At 38.0% G+C, this 27,493-nt stretch overlaps 1 protein-coding gene across 10 annotated transcripts in view; it reads left to right on the top strand.

The window, feature by feature from the left end:
* The window catches only part of PEAK1 (pseudopodium enriched atypical kinase 1), a 304,440-nt gene that overhangs the window by 226,522 nt on the left and 50,425 nt on the right, over positions 1 to 27,493 (top strand). For all 10 annotated transcript variants that reach the window (XM_060096958.1, XM_060096965.1, XM_060096962.1 and 7 more), the window contains one exon: positions 17,428 to 20,672. In XM_060096958.1, the coding sequence (XP_059952941.1) occupies positions 17,542 to 20,672 (3,131 nt within the window). In that variant the 5' untranslated portion in view covers positions 17,428 to 17,541. The remainder of the gene's footprint in view (positions 1 to 17,427; positions 20,673 to 27,493) is intronic.

Here is a 27,493-nt window from a genome sequence, read left to right as displayed (position 1 = left end):
ACCCCATCATTCTTCAATCACCCATTAAAAACAGAAGTGTTGGATGAATAACTATGTAGTGATTCAGTAAAACATTAGCTCTCTGTGTCCTAGAACTAGAATGAGTTCTAGTTGGCCAAATTTTTCTGGGTAACTGTTACTTTGAGCTCTTTAAGCATTAAAGTGTTTTTAGTTAGAATAATCATTTGGTGCTTATGTGACCTACATTTTTTTAAAAATACAGACTAAGATTTGGGGTGCTTTTTCTTCATTCTGTCTTTGTTTATCTTCAAGTTTGCTATAATGGGTATTTATTTTATAATTGAATAAATAAACTTTTAAATAATAAAACCATTTGTATAAAAGTCTTTCTAAAATACATTTCAAACTTCTGCTGTTTTCTTCCCTTCTTAAATACAGGATACCAAACATAGTTTAAAATTTTCTTGATATCTTGCTATAATTAGTATCAGTGTCAATCACAGTGCTATTCTGGAAAATACAGTGATGCCCCTAAGAGATATAGGGCTATTTGCCCCACACTGAAATTCTTTTTGAGTTCTTAAGGGGTTTTTTTGTATTTTTTTCCTCCCACTTTGCTGTCAGGTAGTCACTTGTCACTTGCCGTTTCTGTCTGAATTCTTCTGTCCCTTTCTAAGTTATTTTGACCTCTGAAACCAGGTAATAAAGCATCATTTATTCATCTGTTCAAGAAATATAAAGTACCAAAACTAACGTCTCCTGTCTTCAAGGAGCTAAGACTAGTGAGTGTGAGAGAGAAAGTTGTATACAAATAGTCATAAATACCACATAATGGGAAATTTGAGGAGGAAACAGTTAATTCTAAGAAGATGATCCACAACTTCACAGGGGAGTTGGCATTTGACTGAAGCATCAAAAGTTTTGTAGAATTTTGAACAGTTGTTATATGGTGGACATGTAGGAGATGATTTTCTTAAAGGGTAAAACAGTATCTGATCACAGAAGAGCATTATACTTTATTATAAAGAGTTCAAATGTATTGTATTGGCATCTGAGAACCACTAAGGGTTTTATGAAGAAGTAAGTAAAGTGGTAAAGATTTGTATTTTAGAGGAGTTAGGAGACAACAAGATACTATCCCAGTAGTTCAGACAAAGAGTGATGAAATCCAGGACTTAAAGTTGTACCTAGGGTTGTTAAAGGGAGAGGACAGATTTGAGAGACAGAACCTGGCACTGATTGTATATAGTATGAGGAGGACCAGGAGGATCAAGTTGACCCAGCCTGAAAGCCTACCACTGTTGTGATACCATTAATTGTTGTAGTGCCCTGAAAAAGGTGGAGCACATTTTGGAAGAAGGAGAATTAGTTTTGTTTTGAGTGGTCTAGTAGACATTTGGAAGCTGAAGTCTGGAGCTTCAGAGGACCAAGAGTAAGAGGTATAAGTTCTGGGAAGATATTTCACCCTTATATATTTGGGAATAGACAAGGTCACAGAATAGATGGTCAGAAAGAGAGTCTTTCATAAAGGGTGATAGTGGAAGGGGCATTTGGGCATCTTTTTGAAAGAGCAATGGGGCACACGTATCTCCATTCAAATAAAATAATGCTGTTATCTCAGTGGGTTCATAGTAAAGTAGATAAGGGGTGTATAAGTCAAGGGCAGTGTGAGAGAGAGAGTTATAATTCATCAGATTATAAGTAGAGCATTCATTATTAGTTCTGTACAAAAACACCGATTTCAGTTGATCAAGTTAAATTTGTGTGTAAAACAAGAGTAAAGAGTCTATAAATGAGACCTTAAGGCTCTTTCCTACTTTGTCTAGTTTTCAAATATGCCCTGAATAGGTTATCTTACCAGGTAACTATTTCCATAGGGAGTTGTTTCTTATTATATATGAGAAATATTTTTAATTGTTTAAGGTTGTTGAAGGGCTCTGACTACAACTTCATTTCTTTCATTGTTAAATTTGTTTGAATGAGGAATTTCCTGGCAGTCCAGTGGTTAGGACTTGGGCACTTTCACTGCCGTGGGCCCAGAGATTCAATCCCTGGTCAAAGAACTAAGATCCCGCAAGCCACACGGCGCAGCCCAAAAGAAAAAAAAAATTGAATGATTCAAAATGGCATATTTATCCAAATTTGCATTTATGTAATTTTGAATTGGTAGTAAATTTTGGAAACAATTTTAAAGATATTTGTGTTATCAAACAGCATGTTCATTGTGTTAAATATACCTGTGTATCAATGTGTGTACAATTGATCTGTGTACAGGAAAAAGACCTGGAAGGGCATATAGTAAGATTTTTGGTTTGGGGTTTTGCTTGTTTGCATATCTGTATTTTCCAATTGCTTTCATAATATAAGAAATTAAGTTATTTCTCATTTTTTTAAAAAAGATAATGGCCAGGAGGCCTAGAGAGTTTGATAACTTGTATAAACTTATATCCAATTAGTAATGGCCTTGAGCCTTGTTCATTTGTGCCTCTGAGGGTTCGATTGATTGGTAGGTTGTTATGATAGGAATGGAAATGCTACCCGATATTCTGGCAACCACAAGGACCAGGAGCCCAGCATCTATTTAGGAATGTCTGGTATCCTACCTGTCACTTTCCATGCAGAGAAGCATTGGCTCTCTGTAGTGGTCCAGTGCTACAGACCACAGGCAAGTATGTTTACTGATAAGGAGATTAAAGATCCAGCATACTTTTGAAGGTAATTTAGCTTTTCTTCTATCAGACTGTGGTCCTTTTATATATTAATATCTAATAAACTCCCTAGAGTCCAAGCTTTTGCTGTTTTCTTGAGACCAGCCCTGAGGAAAGCTGTTGGCATATACTCATGACCATCTGGACAGTGTGAATCCTTTGGCCACAGTTGACATCCTTCATGCTCCATCACTGGCTCCAGCACTTCAGTTACTCAGCCCAAGTTTTATTTTTCTGCCTTTATCTATATTAAAATAAAGGTAACTAGAAAATTGTCACTTTGCCTTTTTCTTTCCTTCCCATATCCATGTCAGTATCCTGAATCTTTTATATTACTCTCATTAAACCATTTGCACTCAAGATTTAGAATCAAGTTTATATAAGAAAATAGCAATTAAACTATTTTTTAATGGGAAGAATTTTAATCAAATACTATTTGGTTTTAGACTATGTTTGTTAAATATTTTCATTCAAACATCAGTTTTCTCATTTTCCACAGTTGAAGTAGTACAATTGTTGCTAACTTAATTGTCCACACTTCTCAGTATGCCTCTGGGAAAATCATCCTGGGTCTTCATCTAGGGAGACCCCAGGGTCATCTTAAGTCACTGTCCCTCTCCCCCAATGTCCTGCTGGTTGACATGTGCTGTCCATTCAGCCTCTCAAATTAGCCCCTGCCCATTAATTCCTACTTCCACGCATTAGTTTGGGGCCTTACCTGGTCTGGTATTATAAAAGTTGAACCAACCACATCTTCTTCAACCTTGCCTCTTATCAATGTATCCTTTCCATATCCACCTGAATTCTTAAAGCACAGTAGTATCGTATTACCCTATTGCTCAACAACTCCTTCCTGATACAATCTGACAGCATCTCTTGCAAATAATGCAAAACACAAGTCCAAAATGGGATGCTAAAGTTTCTTTGCAAATCAGTTGTTCAGAACTTGGCATACATTTTCCTGTAGGAAGAATAAATGGTAGATAGGTTTACAAGATAGCTGAAACTTTCAATTAAACCATCCGTGATAATTGAAGCTTGCCAGCATAGTTAACAGGGTTCCCATAGAAATAGCTTTCCACCTGGAATGTCAAGATGGGGTCCAAATATGTGTAGAAGCTATTGGAAGAGGTCATTTCCTTTCCTGTCCTCCATTGGATATAGAGATTTAGTAAAGGAGGAAAGAACTAATATTTATTAAGTGCTTATTATTCATCAGCCTCTGTTAGTCATGTTATATATTTTATCTTTTTTGAGATATAATTTACATTTAACATTGTATACGTTTAAGGTATACAGTGTGTTGATTTGATACATTTATATATTGCAGTATGATTACCACCATAGCATACCATAGCATTAGCTATCACCACTATCACATCATATAATTATCATTTCTTTTTTGTGGTAGAACATTTAAGCTCTAGTCTCTTAGCAACTTTGAAATATGTAATAAATACAGTATTGTTGACTATAATCACTATGCTCTGCATTAGATCTCCAAAACTTATCCATCTTCTAACTACAAGTTTGTATCTTTTGACCAACATCTCCCTAATTCTCCCACCCTTCAGTCCCTGGTAACTACCATTTTACTCTCTGTTTCTATGAGACTGACTTTTTTTTTAGAGTGTACATATAAGTGATATAGTATTTGTCTTTCTCTGTCTGAATTATCTCACTTAACATAACACCCTCAAGGTCTATCCATGTTGTCACAAATGGCAGGATTCCTTCCTTCTCATAGCTGAATAATATGGCATTGTATATATATATACCACATCTTCTTTAGCTGTTCATCTGCTGAGGGACTCTCAAGTTGTTTCCATTTCTTGGCTGTTGTAAATAATGCTGCAGTAAATGTGAGATGCAGATGTCTTTTCAATAACCTGTTTTCATTTCCTTTGGATATATACACAGAAGTGGAATTGCTGGATCATATTACAGTCCTGTTTTTTAATTTTTTGAGGAACCTCCATACTGTTTTCCATAGTGGCCTAACCAATTTACATTCCCTTTTCTCCACATCCTCATCAGTACTTTTTATCTCTTGTCTTCTTGATGATAGCCATTCTAACAGGTGTGAGGTGATAGCTCATTGTGGTTTTGATTTGCATTTCCTGATGACTAGTGCTGTTGAGCATCTTTTCATATACCATTTGGATGTCTTCTTTGGAAAAATATCTGTTCAGTTCTTCTGCCCATTTTTAAATCATGTTTTTTGTCTTTTTATCATTGAGTTGTTTGAGTTCTTTTATATATTTGGATATTAGCCCCTTATTCAGTATATGGTTTACAAATATTTTCTCCCATTCCGTAGGTTCCCTTTTCATTTTGTTGATTGTTTCTTTTGCTGTGCAGAAGCTTTTTAGTGTGATTTAGTTCCATTTGTCAATTTTTGCTTTTGTTGCTTGTACCTTTGATGTATATCCAAAAGATCATTGCCAAAACCAATGTCAAGGAGCTTTTTCCCTATGTTTTCTTCTAGAAGTTTAGCAGTTTCAGGTCTTATGTTTAACTCTTCAGTCCATTTTGAATGGTTTTTGTGTGTGTTCTAAGAAAGGGGTCCAGTTTCATTCTTTTGCATGTGGCTGTCCAGCTTTCCCAACACCATTTATTGAAGAGACTGTCCTTTCTCCACTGTATTATTCTTGGCTCCTTTGTCATAAACTAGTTGGCTGTATATGCATGGGTTTAATTCTGGGCTCTCTGTTCCATTTGTCTGTATGTCTAGTTTTATGCCAGTACCATACTGTTTTAGTTACTATAGCTTTGCAGTATACTTTGAGATCAGAATGTGTGATGCCTCTGCCTTTTTCTTTCTCAGGATTGCTTTGGCTATTCAGGGTCTTTTGTGGTTCCATACAAATTTTAGGGTTTGTTTTTTCTATTTCTGTGAAAAATGCTATTAAAATTTTAACAGGGATTACATTGAATCAGAAAGGAAGAGATAAAATTGTTGTTATTTGCAGATGATATGATCTCATATATAGATAATCCTAAAGACTCAACCAAAAACACTTGAAACTAATCAATGAATTCAGTAAAGTTTTGAGATATAAGATCAATGTACAGAAATCAGTTGTGATTCTACACGCTAACAATGAAATATCTGAAAAATAAATAAAACAATCCCATTTACAATAATATCAAAGACAATAAAATACTTAGGAATAAATTTAACCAAGGAAGTGAAAGATCTGTACAATGAAAACAAGATTTTGTTGCAAGAAATTGAAGAAGACACAAATGGAAAGATATTCTGTGTTTGTGGATTAGAAGAATTAATATTGTTAAAATGTCCTTACTACCCAAAGCTATCTGTAGATTCAGTTCAATCCCAATATATGTTATCTTAATTCATTTTAACAACAGCTCTGTGGGGTAGATGATTATTATACTCCTTTAACAGATGCTTAGCAAATTAATAATGTAAATGAGAATGCAAGAGGAATGCTTACCTGACATAAGAGAATATTGTTTTTAAGCCCTGCTTTTCAAACTTTAGCAATTTATAGGCTGCTTTTCATTGATTTTAAAACTGCAGTCTTTTAGTATTGATGTATGTTATTTTTATAATTTTACTTAAATATGAACAAACATAAAATTAGGTATAAATTCTTTATGCATATATTTCTCATTTAGCTATAAACTGAAACAAATTTAAAAGTTAAGTAGAAAAAAAAGCCTATAAAACTAATAAAATTCAAATTAACAACATTATTTTTATACAATAGATGATGTTTTGCTGAAACAATTGCAGCTCACAATATGAATATGGAGCTGCCTGCAGCCCCACAGGCTTCTTGGCAGTTTTCATTACTATTGGCTCTCTTCTTCTGCCACACTCTTTCTAGGATATTGAAAATCCAAGATTGGTACAGTGTACCAGTGATGTCATTTGGGTCTTTACTTAGTGGGACTGTGTCATTTACATATTAAGTGAGCCTCCTTTTCTCATTATTCTGTACAATTAAAGCAGTGTGCTTGATACCAGCTCAGATTAGGAAAACAAATAAATGTATATGTACATTTGTAATAATGTTACAAATCATGTTGATGTGCTTAGTTAATAAGTGACCATTACAATACTCTATCATATGTTTACATTAATTTATTTTATATTGTAAACTTTGCTTTCAGTTCAATATGTGAACTGTTTTGGAGAACTCATAGACCCTTGAAAATACATCCTGGATCCCAGGTTGAAAGATACTCTTAATGTATTTTAAGCCATTATTTATTTATAACCATTATAAAAATAATTCTTATACATTTATTAGAAAAGTCCTCTAGATACCTCAACCAGGAAGACTGTTATACTATTGATAACTTATTATGGTATCTCTTTGAAAGCAATAAATTCATATTCCTTTAAAGTACTGTATTATTCAGACTTTCAATAATTTAGAAGTACTTTTTCCCTTTAAAAGTCTAAGTTATAGATGTCTTACAGAATGTATTGTTCATTCTGTTCTGTAACTGGGGAAGGTAAATTTTAGTTTGACTGGAAAAATAATGCCTCCTACCAAATGTACAAGTCATGCAAGACAATAAAGCCTCCAGAAATGGTGAAGAGTGGTAACAAAGGACGTTATTACTTCCTCTGATTATGTTGCTGTAAACGTTCAAGTGGAATTTCTCTCAAACAAATCAGCTGTTTCTCACTTCTTTTTCCTTCCCAACCTCTTCCTCCTCTCCTTTTCTACTTTCTCTTACCTTTGAATCTTTCACTTCCCTCATTTCCCCTCTTGCTTATTCCCTTCTTTCAAACCAGAGATCACCTATCTTTTCACATCTCAATTAGCCTACAGTCTGGCTTTCTTCACTTGACAGTTGAGGTCAGTGAAGAAGAACACAGCAAAGCAACTTCTAGCAGCATCTCACCATTTGCTCTCAACCAGCGACTTCACAGGCCCTTCCAAATAAGGATGGCTCCTGACTCAGTCTGGGCTGGATGAAAGATCATACTTAATTTGCCTCAGAATATTCACTCCAACACTCTGAAGCAAAAAAACAAAACTCCTTTGGGGCAGCCCAGCTAGCTGTTTGCCTCTTAGTTTACTCCTAGCTTGCTCTGCAATGAGTACATGGACTCTGCCACCTCAGAGATGAGCTGGAGAAGGTATGGTTGTGCTTGCTTCTAACATTTATTTGTTCAAGATGGAATTCCACTATGGTAAGCAGTGCTGCTGCTGCTGCTGAGTGGACTGCTTTTCAGGTATCACCATGCTTATATCTAAAGCAGCCTCCAGATGCCATGGGTAGCTGAACTCTACCATTTATGTGTACATGCGTTCATCCATTCTGGCTCTGCCATGTTAGCTATGTGACCTTGGATATGTCTCAGTTTCTTCATCAGTAAGGTGGGGCTAATAATAGTATGTACATCATAGGGTTTTGTGAGAATTAACAGTTTTCATGGGTAAAGAGCTTTAAATGGTGCCTGGCATTTAGTAGTAAATGCTAGCTAAAATTATTATTATTCAGGAAGCACTTATTTATTAGTATCTAGTATATTCCAAGCAATCCGAAAGATATAGAGATCAAAAAGATACAACCTGCCTTCTAGGGACTTACATAATACAACATGGTCTTATAAAGGTATTTAGGGAGTTAGGTAAAGCTTCATCACAGGTAAATTTTGAACTGGGTCTCGAAGGGTAAACAGGGTGTTGCCAAATGGAACAGCATTAGAGAATATACATTCCAAGCAGAGGGAATCGTTTGTGAACATATTAAAACTGTAAAAGACTATGGAGTCCTTGGCTGTTATTAGATAACATTTTTAACTTGCTCTCTGATGTATGCCTTCTTAAGTAGGGGTCTGAGGTAGGTTCAGTGAACATTTTGGAACTTATAATCTTACAACTAGCCGTTACCTAGTTTATAATAATGATGATGATTATTATTATTTAACTAGTTCATCAAAGAGTTTGAACTTAAAAGATGAGTTGGGACCTTAGCAGTGCCTCTTTACAGTGGAGCATCTGCTATTGCACAATTCTTATCCTGAGATGACTACCATGTGACAGGAACAATAAATTGTTAGAAAAAAATTGTGGTTAGAACAACTGGAAGTGGATGGGCTTCCTCCTTTCAACAGAGCTTTGGTTAAGTTTTCTAAATTAAGCAGGTTTTACCTTGGTTTCTTCTTTAGATAGAAGAACCTTATGTCTTAAGATCTTGCCTATTCTTGTCATAGCAAAGAGCTGTGATTTTTTTTTTTTTTTTGGTCAGATCTCAAATTAAGAAGGTTCCTTTTACGCATGGAATTTCCATTTGTGCACCAAATTAAAGCTGTGTTTTATCTTCTACAAAGCCTCTTCCTGCAGCTTTGCTTTCACTTCCTCTCCCCACCCTTTTAGTCATATACTGAAGGGTTTGGCAGCTGGCTGTGGTATTGGGTCAGCATTTTTCTCTGTGGAAGGAGGAAAGGTTGGAAACAGTGACATGGGGGTACTTGTCACATTTTCCTTTCCTTTTTTTTATTTAAGTGACCTACTTCCTCCATTACAGAAGCCTAATGAGAACCTTGGCTTGTAAATTTTACTTTAGTAGCCTGGAGATGGACTACAATAATGTGTCGGATGACATATAGGCGATAGTTTCTCAGTGAAGAGTATCCTTAAAAGCCCATGTACAACAGTGAGGATTCTTGATTCTGCCTCTTTGGTGATGTGACACATTTTATGAAGAGAGATAATGGACTCTGGGAGTCACAGGATTGGGGAAGGAACTGAGCAGTCCATTCCCCATCCTCATTTATTAACAGATTCTCCTTGGGTGCCTTTAGGAAATGCTCCATATATGGTATTTAATATACCACCTACCCACTCTCACCTCCTTCACTGACTTGAAAATTGCATCTAGCTTGAGGAGCTCCAGCTCTTTCTGTGGGCCTGTCTATTCAAGATTGAAATCCTGTGTGGATTTGGTTGTTTTGTATCAAATCTGCCTGAAACTGTTAGACTAGAAGCAAACTAATTATGTCATTGTCCATATAGCAATAGAGAGTAAAAAACAGTAATAGATTCTTAAAAAGCTGTCACGACTGAAGTGAAATTAGGCTACTCTTGAATAGCTTCATCTATAGCCCAAAGGGCTTTGGCCTTGAAAACTGTCAAATATGAAATCAGATTTTAGATCATGGAATCCTAGCTAGCTCCTCCGGGCAGCTTCAGCCATTAAACTCTCCCATCGACCATTTCATCTGCAGGATTTGCTTTGAGATTATAAGGAATGTGGAGGCAAATGAGTTTTTTCTTATCAAACATTCCATTTTGATGCTCCATAGCAGCCCTCTTTTGGCAAACAAATAGAAGACACCAGGGTAGACTGTCAAAAATCCTTGCTTAAGTGCCTCAGGAGGCACATTTTTTATTTCTCAAGCATAACTTTGGTGGCCAGAGTTTCCTATTTTGAAGGTGTCATTGTTGAGCAGGCAAAGCTGCTAGTTATTGATTGCCATTGAAGTCATTTTACAAAGACAGTAAGGCCCAAGGATTGCTCTTTGGACAGAGCTACAACTGGTATAGCTTCTCTTTCTAAGAGCCTGTTATAAGTTAAAATAGTTTTGACAGTATCTTTAAGGGCACATCTTTGTCTCCAAACATAATTAGTATTGAAAAATGAAACCCTCGTAGTTAAGGCTTTGTGGCTTAGACAGCAGCCCCATCTGGTGCTTGCTAAAGCTGTTTGCATGGTTCATCTCTTGGTTTTATAACAGCATGAATACAGATGTACACAGAACTTATAAAAGAATGTCAAATCCAAGGTCTCAGTTTTATTGATAGCTTTCTACTGCACACAGCACTGAAGTAAGCTAATTGTGTTCCCTGTGAATCTTATTTGTCTGTCCTGTTGGTAATGTGATAGCTGCTTATCAATTCAACAGCATCTCTTGACTGAATTAATTTACTTGCACTCAAAGTGGAGAATTATTTTTACTATTTATCTACCAGTCTTGGAAAAAGAGAATATGCTGTACTACTTATAAAGAGAAAATTTAGTCCCTCTCTTATCATCAGTGGGTTTAACTTGGTTGACAAGATGTTAGGCCAGGACGCCGTATTCTTTGTCGTCAGTACCACATAGACAGGAATTTTTTTTTTTTTTTAAGATTCTTGGTGACTGACAGGAACTTCCTCAAACTGCTAATAGAAGTTACTTCAGAATAACAGGATTATGCATGATTTCATTTTCTTTATGCTTTTCTGAGTTTTCACAGTGAGCATACATAAGAAAAGAAAAAATATCTTATATAACAACAAAAAAAGTAATTTAAAAACAAAGCATATTGTAGGTAACTATAGCCTTGAGTTGCTGTTCTCAGTCTTTCTCATTCACTTGTGTGGCCTATTCTGGGCTTCAGTTTCCCTTGTCCATAAAACAGAAGAATTGAACTAGGGGCCTGCTCAGTTTTAACATTCTAAGGTTTGTAATTATCTACTGCTTTTTTTTCTGTCTTTTCAGCCTCTCGCACTCCCCTGTGTCTTTTTCCAGTATTTGTAGTCAACATGATCTAGTCTCTACCATCTTAAAATAAGGAAATCCTTTCTAGACCCCCTCCTCCATACTCCCAGCTTGTTCTTTCTTCCACCTCCCACTTAAACTTTTCCAAAAAGTTATCTAAAATTACTCTATCTCTTCCCTCTTCAACTCACTGCAGTCTGCTTTCCATCCCCACCACCGCACCAAAATACTCTGTGCTGAGATCACCAGTGAGCTCACATTGCCAAGTCCAGTGGGCACATTTAAGTCCTCATTCTCTGTTACCTCTCAGCAGCATTTGAAGTAGCTGTCTTCTGCTCCCTCCCCAGCCCCTCCCCCCCTACAATGAAATCTCATCTGGCTTCTGTATCTCACACTTAAGGCTGTTATTTTTGAGTTTTCTTTGGGGGCTATCCTCTTCTCCCTGGTTCACCCACCAAGGCTACCTCCCCAGCTCACTCTAATTTCCTTTTGGCCTAGAGATTCCTATACTAGTAGTTCCCAAACAGACAAGAACAGCAGAATTCCCTTCTGTGTTCCAAACTTCTAAATTCAGCTACTTGCTGTATAGTATGCAGGCTAACAAAATATGGACTCACAATCTTCCCTCCAAAAGTTACACATCCTCCAATATTGTCTGTCTCAATAAATGGCCCCACAAATCATTTGAATACATAAACCCAAAACCTCAAGATCCAAAATCCAGTGTTTCATGCATATACCTGTATCTGCCTTCCCTGAAGCTACATCCTAATCTAGATCCTTATCATATCTCATTTTGTCCACCACAGCCCTTTAAACAGTCTCCTGGCCTCCTGTACTGTTCTCCCCACCAGTGCATTCTCTATAGAGCAACCAGAACTGCCTTTTATTTTTTTAACTCAGATTTATTGAGGTTTGATTTATATACAGTAAAACACCTTTTTTTTAACTGTACAATTCTATGAGTTTTGACAAATGCATGCAGGCGTATAACCACCACCACACAACATTTGGATTGTTTCCAGTTTTTGCCTATCAACCTTTGTGTTCAGTGTTTAGTGTAAACACAATTTTTCATACCTAGGAATGTGATCGCTGGGTTACATGGAAAGTTTATGTTTAACTTCATAAGAAACTGCCAAACTGTTTTCTAAAGTGGCTGAACCATTAGCATTCCCACCAGCACTATTTGGGAATCTCATTTGCTCCACATCCTCCCTAGCCCCAGTTTTTGGTTTTTTTTTTTTTTTTTTTTTTTTTTTTTTTTTTTGCGGTATGCGGGCCTCTCACTGTTGTGGCCTCCCCCGTTGCGGAGCACAGGCTCCGGAAACGCAGGCTCCGGACGCGCAGGCTCAGCGGCCATGGCTCACGGGCCCAGCCGCTCCGCGGCATATGGGATCCTCCCAGACCGGGGCACGAACCCGTATCCCCTGCATCGGCAGGCGGACTCTCAACCACTTGCGCCACCAGGGAGGCCCTGGTTTTGTTTTAATTTATTTTAATCATTCTGATAGATGTATGGTGGTACTCACTGTAGTTTTAATTTGTATTTCCGTATGACTAATGATATTCTGGTGTTTATATACAATCCATTTACCTTTGGTAGAATATCTGCTCAAATCTTTTGCCTATTTATTTTTATCGGATTTGTTTTGTTGAATTTTGAAAGTTCTTTGTATATTCTGGATACAGAGTTCTTTGTCAGATATGTATTTTGCAAAAAATTTCTCATCTGTGGCTTGTCTTTTCCTTCTCTTACCATCAGTACCTTTGTCAGAACAAAGGTTTTTTTTGTTTGTTTGTTTAATATATCAGTATACTTTATTTCTTGTATAAGAGGGAAGAAAAATACAGGAGGAAAAAAGTCAATAGCTGTGAATTTAATTATTTTTTTAACATCTTTATTGGAGTATAATTGCTTTACAATGGTGTGTTAGTTTCTGCTTTATAACAAAGTGAATCAGTTATACATATACAAGAACAAAGTTTTTTAATTTTGATGAAGACCAAATTATCTGTTTTTTCTTTTATGGATCATGCTTTTGGTGTTGTATCTAAGAAGTCTCCCTATCCCAGGGTTGCAAAGATTTTCTTCTATGTTTTCTTCTAAAAGTTTTGTAGCTTTACATTTTGTACTTAGATCTGTGATCCCTTTTGAGTTCATTTTTGTGTATGGGGTGTGATGTATGGATCAAGGTTCATTTTTTTTGCCTATGGATATCCAGTTTTTCTAGCACATTTGTTGAAGAGTATCCTTTTCACTTTTATCAAAAATCAGTTAACTATATTTGTGTGGCTCTATTTCTGGTCTCTATTCTGTTCTGTGTCTATTCTGATCTATATCCGGCATCAGCAACCTTTTTCTTTAAAGAACCAAATCATAAACATTTTAGGTTTTGCAGGCCAAAAAGCAAAAACCAAGGTATTATATAGGTACTTATATAACAAGAAAGAAAATAAATTTCCATGAATTTTTTAGACAAAATTCAAAATATAAAAATTGAATTTAGTTTTTTGTAACACAGCTCTACTTAATAAGAAGAATGGAATTCTTTTTTGGGGACAGAGATAGTTTGTGCTAAGATCACCAATGATTAATTTTGCTTAATTCAGGTTCAAAGTTAGTGCTTCCTGTCATCAAAACTGATTACAAATGTTCATCTATTGATGCATATCTGTAATGAAATTTCACATATTTTTATCTTTGAAAATGTCTTTTCGGGACTTTCCTGGTGGCTCAGTGGTTAAGAATCCACCTGAATGCAGGGGACATGGGTTCGATCCCTGGTCCAGGAAGATCCCACATGCCACGGAGCAACTAAGCCCACGAGCCACAACTACTGACCCTGTGCACCACAACTACTGAAGCCCACGTGCATAGAACCCGTGCTCCGCAACAAGAGAGGCCACTGCAATGAGAAGCCCACGCACCGCAACGAAGAGTAGCCCCTGCTTGCCAAAACTAGAGAAAGCCCGTGCACAGCAGTGAAGACCCAACGCAGCCAAAAATAAAAAAATTAATTTATTTAAAAAAAGAAAATATCTTTTCACACATGTGATTCATGTAGCAGTGGAAACGCTGCAATGCGTAGAGTGCTGAAAAGCACTGCAAAGTGATGAGAGTGCCACATAGTTTGTCATAACTACTCAGCTCTCCATTGTAGCACAAAAGCCACCAGAGACAATATGCAAACAAATGAGCCTGGCTATGTTCCAATAAAGCTTTATTTATGGACACTGAAATCTGAGTTTCATATAATTTTCACTTGTCACAAAATATTTAAAAAAATGTTTTTTCAACCATTTAAAAAACATCTTTAGCTTAGGGACATATGAAAACAGGCAACAGGCTAGATTTGGCCTATAGGTTGTAGTTTGTGTATCCCATTTCCCCCATCTATGTTTCTATCCTTTTGCCAATACCACATTATCAGGATTACTGTAGCTAAAAAGTCTTGAAATCAGGTAATATGAGTCCTCCAACTTTGTTCTTTTTTGAAATTGTTTCTGGCTATTTTAGTTTCTTTGCCTTTCCATATACATTTTAGAATCAGCTTGTTGATTTCTACAGAAAATCCTACTCGGATTTTGGTTAGAATTACATTGAAGCTGCAGAGCAGCTTGGGGAGAATTGACATCTTAACAACATGGAGAGAACTTGATAATATTTCTCTATTTAGTTCTTTGATATCTTCACTCTTTTATAGTTTTCCGCATATAGATTTTAGATTTTGCATATGTTTTGTTAGACTTATACCTAAGTATTTCATGTTTTTTGGTCAGGGCTGTCTTTTTAAATGCTGGTTATATCATCTTGTTTCCCCTGTTTAAAACCCTTTGGTGGGTTCCTGCTGTTCTTAGGATAAACTCCATAATCTTTAAAAGCTTATAAAAGGCCCCACATGATCTGGACCCTGCTCTCTTTTTCAGCCTAATTTTATGCCATTCTTCTCCTTGCTCAAAATGTTTCAGTCTCAGACTAGCAGGAAATGGTTTTATCAACTAAGGGATATAGCTTTTAGAATATCTGAAAGAGCAAATAAATATTTTCAAACAGACACTTGAAAAATATATTTTTACTTTATTGAAAAAAGCCATTCAGTGGTCTCCAGCAAAGAGTGAACTTAGATTTTGGCCGAGTCATTGGGCTCTCTGTGTGGAATTCTTTGATCTTTGTCTGCACTTCATCCACTGAGGCAAAGTGCTCTATGAGTGTTGTTTACAAGGGGTGTAGCAACTTTTCAGCTATTAAAATAGTTCTTACATGTACATGCCTACTGCCAGCTTTATGATAATATCCAAAGTGGAAATGTAAGACTGTAGTAGTGTTCTGTGGGAAGGTCTATAGCTATGTGCCTAAGAGAGAGATGAGAGAGAGAGAGAGAGAGAGAGAGAGAGAGAGAGCCACGAGATTATTTTTTAAAGATAAGCCTCAAAACCAGCACATTTAATCAACCAGTGTTTATCCAGCTCCTTATGCTAGACATACAGAGATGAATAAGATATAGCCCAGGCTTAAAGAAGCTCAAAAACTAGTGAGAAAACAGACAATTAAAAATGAAAGTGCTTGTTCATGGAGGTATGTCCAAGTGGCTTCGATGGTACCCAGGTGAAATGAGTGGCCCAGCGGCATTTAGAGTATGATAAGACTAGTTGATTTTTAAGACATAAGGCTAGAAGGGAGGCAAGGACTATATCATGCAAACCTAAGGGGATTGTATTCCATCCTGTAACTCAGAGGTTCCATTACCTCAATGCACATAGAATTACCTATAGTAAAAATCAGATTCCTGGACTCTTCCCTTAGAGATTGACTTGGGTGTTTCCCCAGGTGGTTCTTACCTATCTAGCAACCCCTATCTGACATTTGGGAGCCAATGCGTTAGGTAATACTGAACCACAGAATAGTTAAGCTAGGTAATAAGCTGATCATATTAGCATTTTAGAAAGGAAAATCTGATAGTAGTACAGAACAATGGGGTCAACCTGAGAATTCATTAAAATGCAAATTCTGATCCAGTAGGTCTGGGATTGGACCTAAGATACTACATTTCTTTTTTTCTTTTTTCTTTTTTTAAAATTTTTATTGGAGTATAGTTGATTTACAATGTTGTGTTAGTTTCAGGTGTACAGCAAAGTGATTCAGTTATACATATACATATAGTCATTCTTTTTCAGATTCTTTAAGGATCTTGAGGATAAACTGCAAGTCTAAGATACTACATTTCTAACAAGCTTCAAGATGAGGCTGATACTGCTTGTCTGAGGACCATAATTTGAGTAGCAAGGGTAGAGAGGTTGGATTGGTAAGGGGTGAGACTACAGGCATGGAGGTCAGTTAACAACCTATTGCAGGAATCTAGGCAAAAGATGGTGGGCATCTGAAGTACTAGCAGTGTCTGGTAATGGAAAGGAGTTCCAGTGAAATGTAATAGATAAAATTGGCAAGACTAGGGACTTCCCTGGTGGTCCAGTGGTTAAGACTCTGTTCCCAATGCATGGGACCCAGGTTTGATCCCTGGTTGGGGAACCAGATGCCGCAACTAAGAAGTCTGCACACCGCAACTAAAAAAAGAACCCACATGCCACAACAAAGACGTGGCGCAGCCAAAACAAGTAAATAAATAAATATTTTTTAAAAATAAAAAAAATTGGCAAGACTAATTTACAAAAGGATTTAGGATGTGGAGTTAGAAGTGAGGGGAGGGGTGTCAAGAATGGTCTGAAGTTTGAAGCTTAGCTATCTAGGTGGATGATAGTGACAGTAACTGAACTAGGATAAAGACAGAGGAAGAAGGTGGCCTGGAGGGTAGAGGAGGGCTGCTTAGAGTACAAAAGATCCTTAGAGTTGAGAAAAGAGGTGGACAGAAGATTAGTCCTGAATGCATTGTGTTTGAGGAGTCTATGAGATATCCAAATATAAAGGGTGGGCAGAAGAAGAGGAACCCACAATGGACCAAGAAGCTTCAGGTTGGAGGATAACAGAAAGAACGGTTCCAAAGAATTTCTGGGAGGGGAAGCTCACAGTATCATTGTCACAGAGACATCAAATGAAATGTTATACTTGGTTCAATGAGAGTACATAAAATTATGGTTAAAAATCTAACATTCCAAAACTGCTGATTAGCTAAAGAGAGTTCATAAAGTGCCCACATTAGTTTATCTCTCAATCTTCTAATTTAAGGAATAGTTGGAGCCAGTATTTTCAAATCATTCATCATGATAAGCCTCATAGTACCTTTTCCATTCAGATTTTCTTCTTCTCTCCCCCTTCCCCCAACAGATTGATCACACTTACAAGAGCTGCTATGAAACATAGGGGAGGTGAAAACTAACAGATGAAAGTTTTGCCATGCACTGAAAGGAAAGCATTGTCTGTGAAGTTCTATTTTTAAAAATGTCTGCTTGTAATACCTTTACTGAACACGTTTGGAAACCTGGTGAATGCAAGAACTGCTTTAAACCTAAAAGCTTACATCAGCTCCCCCCAGACCCTGAGAAGGCACCCATCACCCATGGCAATAAAACTAATGCCAATCACAGTAACAACCACCGAATCAGGAACACCGGAAATTTCCGGCCTCCTGTGGCTAAAAAACCCACTATAGCTGTGAAGCCCACTATGATGGTGGCAGATGGGCAAAGTATGTGTGGTGAGCTTAGTATCCAAGAACACTGTGAGAACAAACCTGTCATCATAGGATGGAACCGAAACAGGATGGCCTTGAATCAGAAACCACTTAATAATAATAATGAAGATGATATTGAAGGATTTAGCCCTGTTCCTAAGCCTTATGGGAATAATGATAGTGCAAAGAAGATATCAAATAACAATAGTGGACTAACTGAGGTGTTAAAGGAGATAGCAGGCTTGGATACCACCCCTCAAATAAAAGGAAATGAAACAAACTCCAGAGAAACATTCTTAGGAAGAATAAATGATTGCTATAAACGATCACTGGAAAGAAAGCTTCCACCAAGTTGCATGATGGGCGGAATAAAGGATACTCAGGGCAAGCATGTTATTCTGAGTGGGAGCACAGAAGTGATCAGTAATGAAGGGGGTCGATTCTGTTACCCAGAGTTTTCTAGTGGCGAAGAGAGTGAGGAAGATGTGCTTTTGAGTAACATGGAGGAGGAGCATGAGAGCTGGGATGAGAGTGATGAAGAACTGCTGGCCATGGAGATTCGCATGAGAGGGCAACCTCGCTTTGCCAACTTTAGGGCAAACACTTTGTCTCCTGTTCGATTCTTTGTGGACAAAAAATGGAATACTGTCCCCCTGCGAAATAAATCTCTGCAAAGAATCTGTGCTGTAGACTATGATGACAGTTATGATGAAATCCTGAATGGTTATGAAGAGAATTCTGTGGTCTCCTATGGACCAGGAAGCATTCAGAGCATGGTGTCATCTGACTCCACATCCCCAGATTCCTCTTTAACAGAAGAATCACGTTCTGAGACAGCCAGTAGTTTATCCCAGAAGATTTGTAATGTGGGAATAGCTCCTGGTAACCCGGGAGATTCTAAGGACATGAAGGAAAGTGAGCCCAACTATGAAAGCCTCTCTGGTAATAATCAGGAGAAGGACTCATCGCAAGCATCCAAAAGCTCAATAAAAGTTCCAGAGACGCACAAAGCAGTCCTTGCTCTCCGATTAGAAGAGAAGGATGGCAAGATTGCCGTACAAACTGAGAAGCAAGAAAGTAAAGCCCCTACAGATATTACTGGGCAAGCAGTAACAATAAACCTCGTTCCTGTAGAAGAGCAAGCAAAGCCCTACCGAGTTGTGAATCTGGAACAGCCTTTGTGCAAGCCATATACTGTCGTGGATGTGTCAGCAGCCATGGCCAGTGAGCACCTCGAGGGCCCTATTAACAGTCCCAAGACAAAAAGCTCATCTTCTACTCCAAACTCTCCAGTGACATCACCCGCACTGGCATCAGGACAAATAAGTGCCCATTTCCAAAAATCCAGTGCAATCCGCTACCAGGAAGTATGGACTTCCAGTACCAGTCCACGACAAAAGATACCTAAGGTGGAATTAATTAGCGGTGGGACTGGACCAAATGTCCCTCCAAGGAAAAACTGTCACAAATCAGCACCTACTTCACCCACAGCTACAAACATTTCCTCCAAAACCATCCCTGTTAAGTCACCTAATTTGTCTGAAATAAAATTTAATAGTTATAACAATGCCGGTATGCCACCTTTTCCAATTATCATTCATGATGAGCCAACTTATGCTCGGAGTTCCAAAAATGCTATCAAAGTTCCCATTGTGATCAATCCAAATGCCTATGACAATCTAGCCATTTACAAAAGTTTTCTCGGAACAAGTGGAGAACTTTCAGTGAAGGAAAAAACCACAAGTGTAATAAGCCATACTTATGAAGAAATAGAAACTGAAAGCAAAGTGTCTGATAACACCACTAGCAAACCCACTGAATGTCCCCAAGCTAAAGGGTTTTTAAACAGCACAGAGCGTAAAAGGGGTTCAGTGGCTCAGAAGGTTCAGGAGTTTAACAGCTGTCTTAACAGAGGTCAGTCCTCACCACAGAGGAGCTACAGTTCCAGCCACAGCTCCCCAACAAAGCTCCAGAGAACCACTCAAGAACCTGTGGCCAAAACAGAAAGCACTCAGGAGTCTCAGATTGTGAGCAGCAGCAGCACCAGGGAGAAGGCAAGCACTGTGCTTTCTCAGATTGTGGCTTCTATCCAGCCCCCACAGTCTCCTCCAGAAATGCCCCAGTCTGGCCCTAAAGCCTGCAGTGTGGAAGAGCTTTATGCCATTCCTCCCGATGCCAGTGCTGCTAAGACTACACCTAAGAGTACACCAGTCCGGCCCAAGTCTCTCTTCACATCCCAGCCCAGTGGTGAGGCTGAAGCACCTCAGACCACAGAAAGTCCTACCACCAAAGTACAGAAAGATCCACTCACAAAGCCAGTCACCACCCCTCCCTCCAAATTAGTGACTAACCCCCAAAGTGAGCCACCACCCCCCTTTCCCCCACCACGCTCGACTTCCTCCCCTTACCATGCAAGTAACCTTTTGCAGAGGCATTTCACCAACTGGACCAAGCCAACTAGCCCTACCAGGTCAACGGAAGCTGAATCAGTTTTGCACTCTGAAGGCAGCAGGCGGGCAGCTGATGCAAAACCTAAACGCTGGATATCATTTAAAAGTTTCTTCCGCCGTCGGAAAACAGATGAAGAGGACGACAAAGAGAAAGACCGAGAGAAAGGGAAACTGGTGGGCCTGGATGGCACAGTCATCCACATGCTGCCCCCTCCTCCAGTTCAGCGCCATCACTGGTTCACAGAGGCAAAAGGAGAGTCCAGCGAGAAGCCAGCCATCGTCTTCATGTACAGGTGTGACCCTGCCCAAGGCCAGCTCAGTGTGGATCAGGGCAAAGCCAGGGCAGAGCAATCAGCAGTCACAGAGAAGGGTAGAGCAGAGAATGGGGACTCAGAGAAGAAGAAAAGGAGTCATTCTTCTCCATCACAGATTCCTAAGAAACTTCTCAGGTATGTAAAATATCCTGGCAGAATGTGGGATTTTTTTTAAACACATTTTCAGTTGCTAAGTTTTTTGCATCTTTAAGATTGTTTGAGAGCCATTTTTGTTTGTAAGTAGCACTCAGCGACCATCATCTATCTTTTCAACTGCATTTCAAGCTTAGAATATTATTAAAGTGATCTTATTAGACTGAACAAGTCTTATGGCCCTGGATCTTTAGCTAAAGTAGCCTGCTGCATTCTGGTAAATGCAGAGGGGCTTTAAAAGAAAAGCAAATCCATAATACTTTAAGAGCAATAAATAATTTGTTGCTTTGAACTGCTGTGATAGTGTGAGGAAGAAACAGGATCAAATGAATAAATGGTGATACTATGCTTTCCTTCACTATAAATGAAATCAAACTCTTAAGCATTTTTTTTGGGGGGGGCTTTCACCAAGGTGTTATCTCTATCTCCATTATTTTTTAAAGGGAATATTTGTTTTTTTATTTCTGTCTCTTTCTGTCCTTATTTCATGTGTTGTGGAAAGGTGGGGGAAAGGGCAAGCAGTTTATAGTTTTTTAACATGTAGGTGAAATAAGAGAAGTTGGTTACTGAGATCGAGACCCAGTGATATAATTCTCAATCCAACTAGGCAAATTGTACACCCACACCAGTTCTCTAAGCATCAGTTTTCTTTAATACTTGAATAACTGTTTATTGATCACCTAGCCTGTATAAGGCACATCCCAAATATTTATCTCAAATCCTTGTAACAGCCTTACAAACTGAAAATTAGAGAAATTAGAATTGGCCAGATTCACACAGTTAGTAATTTTCAGAGGGAGAATTCAAATCTTGATCTGTCTCACTGTAAAACTGGTATTCTTCCTATAATGCCGCATTGTTAATGAACATAAAATCAAACAAAATTTTTATATTTTCACTTGTAATCATTCACATAAACATTTATGTTTAGGAAGCCTAAGTTTTTTCTTTCTCATTTGCATTTTAATCAAAATTAATGTACTGCCAATAAAAACAAGGAACTGTTATCCAAGATTGTATTAACAAATGGGATGATTTCCTTATATCCCCTGTCCTTTCTGTTCTTAGCAAAGATATGCCCTGAGTATTCATTCATCTGATTCTGAGTCTTCCTCCCTCTTGATTTACAGTGAGCCTTCTCTACCAGGCCTGGCTTCCTCCCAGCAAAGAGAGAAAACTCTGATCCAGAGCAGATTCTCTCACCAGCTTTTCTTTAGAAAAGTGTAAATTAAAATGAACACTTAATGCCTTCACTTTTTCTAGCAAAATGCCAGGAAGTTTTATATATATTCTTTACTAAAATAAGCTTTTTACATACCCCCAACTAGTCAAAATGCTAACAAGTTCCTGTTTTCCTTAAATCCATGTAATAACAAAGCAAGTAGAATAGTGGAATATATTTCTGGGTAGAATAGGCTTGTCATTGGTAGTTGAAAGTAGTAGTAATAAAACACATGTATTGCAGGTTGCTGTTTTATTTAGAAAAGAAGCAATTTAAACAGCACATGGTTGGAGTTACCTATGATAGAATGGCAGATAGTCCTTGCAGATCAATAAATGGCTTTACTCCTCATTAAGTATGGCTGTGGTGTATTTATCCGCATCCTGGAAGGCAGAGTCAAGGAATAATTTGGCTTCTCTTCCGTGGAATGAGATTTCTCTACTTTGGCTGCGTGCCACTGTGTACAGACTTGAGGATAGCCTGGGTGCTTGGTATGGCAGACCTCTTACTATACAGCTTATATTTTCACAGATTTGCTTGTATATGGGCCAATCGTATCTTCCAAAATTTATTAGTTCTTTATAGGTAACATCCATTTATCCAAATGATGCAGCACATTTGCCCCATTGGCTGTCAAATTTAACCATGCATCACAATAAATGGAGGGCTATTAAAACACAAATTGCTGGGCCCCGCCCCCAGAGTTTTTGATTCAATTGGTCTGAGTTGGGTCCTTTCTAACAACTTCCCAGCTGATGATGCTGTTGCTAATCCTGGGGCCACACTTTGAGAACCACTGGTCTTCCCACCATTCTTAAGATATGTACTGTAGTCTAAGTAAAGCAAATTTGAGGTATTAAGCTTTTCGTAGAGGCACACTGGAATTTTCACATTTCATAAGATCCCAGACTAAGTAGAAAAAGAGGTATTAGTATCAAATAGGTTTTTTTTTTAACTTTTTAAAACTTGAATACTCATGTTGAAAAATATACACCATTTGCTTTTCCAACAGTTACTTCATTTACTTGGATACACCATTAGTATTTACTTGAAGCATCTTTGAGAGGAAAAACATTACTGTCAAATGTCAACATTTATGTTTCCAGCTTGATGGCAGTGTAATCATTAAATTACCATCCCACGGCTGGGAACACATTGCTGGAAGAAATGAAAATGCCAGTTTTCTATAAGTAAATGAAGATTCCAAATCTAAATGGTATATAATCAAAATGCCAGTTTTTCTATAAGTAAATGAAGATTCCAAATCTAAACAGTATATAAGGAATGAAAAATACTCTACTGAAGGCCAAACTCTAGGCTCTGAAAGATGAGGGACTTTGTAGAGTCTTGCATTATGAGATGAGATTGTTACGAAGTTCATTTATTTGCCTTTTCAGGTGACATAAATTGAATATCTTAACTGTGCTGTATATGTGCCATAGGGATAAATAGGGGAAAAGATTACCATACTGCTGAAATAGTGGGCTTGGGTTTGACTTCAGCTTCATCTATCTATCTGGTCCTTCAGTGTACAGTGGCTGTAATGATACCTATCACATAGAATTGATTGAGGATATAATAAGAAAATATGTAAAAGACTTAGCACAGGGTCTGGCACATAGTGGATGCTTGAAAATGATACTAGCCCCTCTGCCCTCAACGTGATAAATGCTAAAACAACGTATGTTCAGAGTGGCACAGAGTGTAAAAAACAGAGTGATTAAATCAGCTTAAAAGACATGAAATCAGCTCCTCAGAGAAGAAATACAAACCAGATCTTAAAAGACAAATAAGATTTTGCCAGCAGGCTGAGGAAGACACTGTAGGCAAAAGGAACAATATATACAGTCATAGATGATGATGACAAACAGAAGCAGGACAGGTGACTGGCAAAGGATAATGAATAGACCAGTGGTTCTTCAAATGTGGCCCATGCAAGGTCAAATAGTGACCATGTAAAAGTCACCATTTTCATAATAATACTAAGACATTATTTGTCTTTTTCACTGTGTTGACATTTGCACTGATGATGCAAAAACAATAATGGGTAAAACTACTTATACCTGCACAAATCAAAACCATGGCACCACATGGTACTAGTAGTTTTAAAAAACAAACACCAGTTTCACTTAAGAACGTCCTTGATGTAAATTTTATTAAATCTCAACCCTTGAATATATGTCTGTTTAAAAATTCTGTGTGATAAAATGAGAAGTACACAGGGAGTACTTACGCTGCATACCAAAGTATGGCTGTCTCAAGGAAAAACTCTTGTAAAATAGTTTGAGTTTCAAAATTTGAATTACAAAGCTGAACCAGCACCTTTTTCATGGACCACCTTGAAAGAACAAGGGGCATACCAGCTGTGGTTATATAGACTTGGGTGTTTGGCAGATATTTTCTTTTTTTTTTTTTTTTTTTTTTTCCGGCACGCGGGCCTCTCACTGTTGTGGCCTCTCCCGTTGCGGAGCACAGGCTCCGGACGCGCAGGCTCAGCGGCCATGGCTCACGGGCCCAGCCGCTTCGCGGCATGTGGGATCCTCCCGGACCGGGGCACGAACCCGTGTCTCCTGCATCGTCAGGCGGACTCTCAACCACTGCGCCACCAGGGAAGCCCGGCAGATATTTTCTTAATGAACATAGTAAGCGTATTACTTCAAGGAAAACAACTGACAGTATTTGTTGTCAATGATAAAATTCACACTTTCAAGCAAAATAAGAACTTTTGCAAACTTGTATCTGCTACCGTGACAGCTTCCTAATACTTAAACATTTTTTTCTGATGAGATTGGTAGTGGCATTAGCAAAAAAGATTTTTTAAATTGTATAATGAAATGTGTCAACATTTGGAAGATCCACATAACTCAGTGAACCAGTTATTTCCAAATGACCCAGTGCAGGATGTTACAGAATTATGCATGAGTAAAAAAGATCCATTGAAACTGCAAGTTAGACCAAGGGATTTAATGTAACTGAGTACAAAAAGTTCATTGGTATGGTTTCAGATTCCATATTGCAAGTAACTTTTAAGAAACTACCACTTGCCAAGTTCTGATATAGTACCAAAGAAGAATATCCACTATTATCTAGAAGACTATAAATACTACCTTTCCCACCTACATATCTGGATGAGACCAGATCTTTTTCATATACTTTAACCAAAGCAACATATCACAGCAGATCAAATGCAGAGGCACATATGAGCATTCAGCTCTCTTCTATTAAGCCAGATATTAAAGAGATTTGAAAAACATATTATTTTGGTTAATATTTAAAGTGTTTACTATTTTTTAATGAATTAATTATTTTTTAATTTTTCAGTTTTAATTTCTAATATAATAAATGTCAATAGATATAATCCACATAAGCAAGAGCCCTTACAGTTCTCAATAATTTTTAAGAGGAAAAAAAGTTTGAGAACTGCTGAGAAAGACTGAAGAGCCTTGCTTGCTACATTGAAATGTTTGGCCTTTATGTTATAGATTTTGTAGCAGAAACAGCTTTTAAGGATGAAAGTAGTGTGATTTTCTTTTTTAAATAAAATCTCTACTGGCAGCAGTATTAAAAATGAACTGGAAGGGGAAAATATTGGTGACAGGGATACCAGTCAAACTTTGGCTCAACAATGTATCCATAAGCATCATTTCCATCCGGCTAGTCTGGATCAAGAGAAATTAACTTAGTGGTTAGTCTGGTCTGTGACCAGGTGGGAATTTCTCCATTATCGTTTTTGAAAGCACTAGTTTACGTACCATCTCTGCAACTCTTTGGTGTCCATAGCATGGGGAATAATATTGCATAGTGAGAAAAATGCAAGCACTGGAGTCAGACAGACAAAAATTTGAATTCTAATTGTACCACTGGTAGTTGTGTGACTTTTGACTTAACCTCTCTGAGCTGAAATTTCCCAATGTGTACCACAGTGATGATAATACCTACATTATAGAGATATTATGAGGACTAAATAGATATCTATAAAGCATCTAGCATAGTACCTAGCAATAACAGTTGGCCTCTTTACAAATTATGCTTAGGACATCAGAATTTAAGATAATTCTTGCTTAATGTTTCCCCCCTGCATTCTATTCTTAGAACAGCTAAGTGCTCTTTCTTAAATATAAACCCAGTCATATCCCCAAACTGAAGAAGGCCCTATATATGTGACCTCTGTCTACCTGATTAATCTTACTTACCCTCTTGCTCATGTACCTCCGGTTATTCAGGCTTGCTTTCTTCCTGAGTGCCTTGTTTAAAATGTTGACCGTGGAATTGTTACCACCTTTTAATGGAGGAGCACCTTTTAATCCCAAATCTATTTACTTGTCTCCATCTCTGCCTCTACCACTTTTAATGGAGACTAGCTTAAAATAGTTCCTTTAAAAAATTTTTTTTTAAATTTTTGGCCACACCGCGCGGCTTGTGAGATCTTAGTTCCCTGACCAGGGATTGAATCCGGGCCCCCAGCAGTGAGAGTGCAGAGTCCTAACCACTGGACTGCCAGGGAATTCCCCTCTTTTTATTTTAAACTTTGTATGATAGAAAATTCTAAACATATATAAAAGTAGATAGATTCATAAAATGAACCACCACTTACCCCAAAACCACACTTCAACAACTATCAATTTATGGCCAGTCTTGTTTCATCTGTACCTCATCCCATTCCCCCCATTATTTATTTATTTATTTATTTATTTTGCGGTACACGGGCCTCTCACTGTCGTGGCCTCTCCCGTTGCGGAGCACAGGCTCCGGACGCGCAGGCTCAGCGGCCATGGCTCACGGGCCCAGCCGCTCCACGGCATGTGGGATCCTCCCGGACCGGGGCACGAACCCACGTCCCCTGCATCGGCAGGCGGACTCTCAACCACTGTGCCACCAGGGAAGCCCCCCCCCCATTATTTTGAAGCAAATACCAGGCATCATTTCATTTGTAAAAATGTCAGTAGGTATCTCTAAAAGATGTGGTTTTTTTTTTCCCCTCATAACCATATGCCTAAAGGGTTCTTTAAACTTTAATGGCTAACCCCTGGCTGAACATCATCTGGTATCAAGATTTTAAATATTACATATATTCTTTTGACTCCCATATTTATATCTCCACTCCTGATCTCTTTCGCCCATGATTCACATATAACTTATCCACTTGATATCTTCACTTAAACATCAACTGGACATCTCGGATGAAACGTGTTCAAAACATAACTCTTGATTTTTCCCTACAAATCTATTCAATCCCAAGCCTTCCCTTGATAAATGGTCCCACTATCCATCTAGTCGCTCAGATTAGAAAACTAGGAGTCATCTTTGATTTTTCTCTTCCCTTCATCCCCTACACCCAAAATATCATAAAGTGTTTTCCTAATTGATCTCCCTGCCTAATCTCTCACCCCTTCTAATCTAGTCTCTCTGGAACAGCCTTGTACTCTTTCTAAAATGCAGATCCCATTGTTTCAACACAGTGAAGGAAGTCCCTATACAATCTGACCTCTAACTACCAGTATAAACTGTCTCCTACTCACCACCTTGCTCATAAACTTCTCACAATAGGAGTTTTCTTTCTGTTCTTCAAAAGTGCCAGGCC

This window comes from Mesoplodon densirostris, chromosome 4 (assembly GCF_025265405.1).
Source record: "Mesoplodon densirostris isolate mMesDen1 chromosome 4, mMesDen1 primary haplotype, whole genome shotgun sequence".
NCBI lineage: Eukaryota > Metazoa > Chordata > Mammalia > Artiodactyla > Ziphiidae > Mesoplodon > Mesoplodon densirostris.
This window is presented reverse-complemented; position numbering and strand designations above follow the sequence as displayed.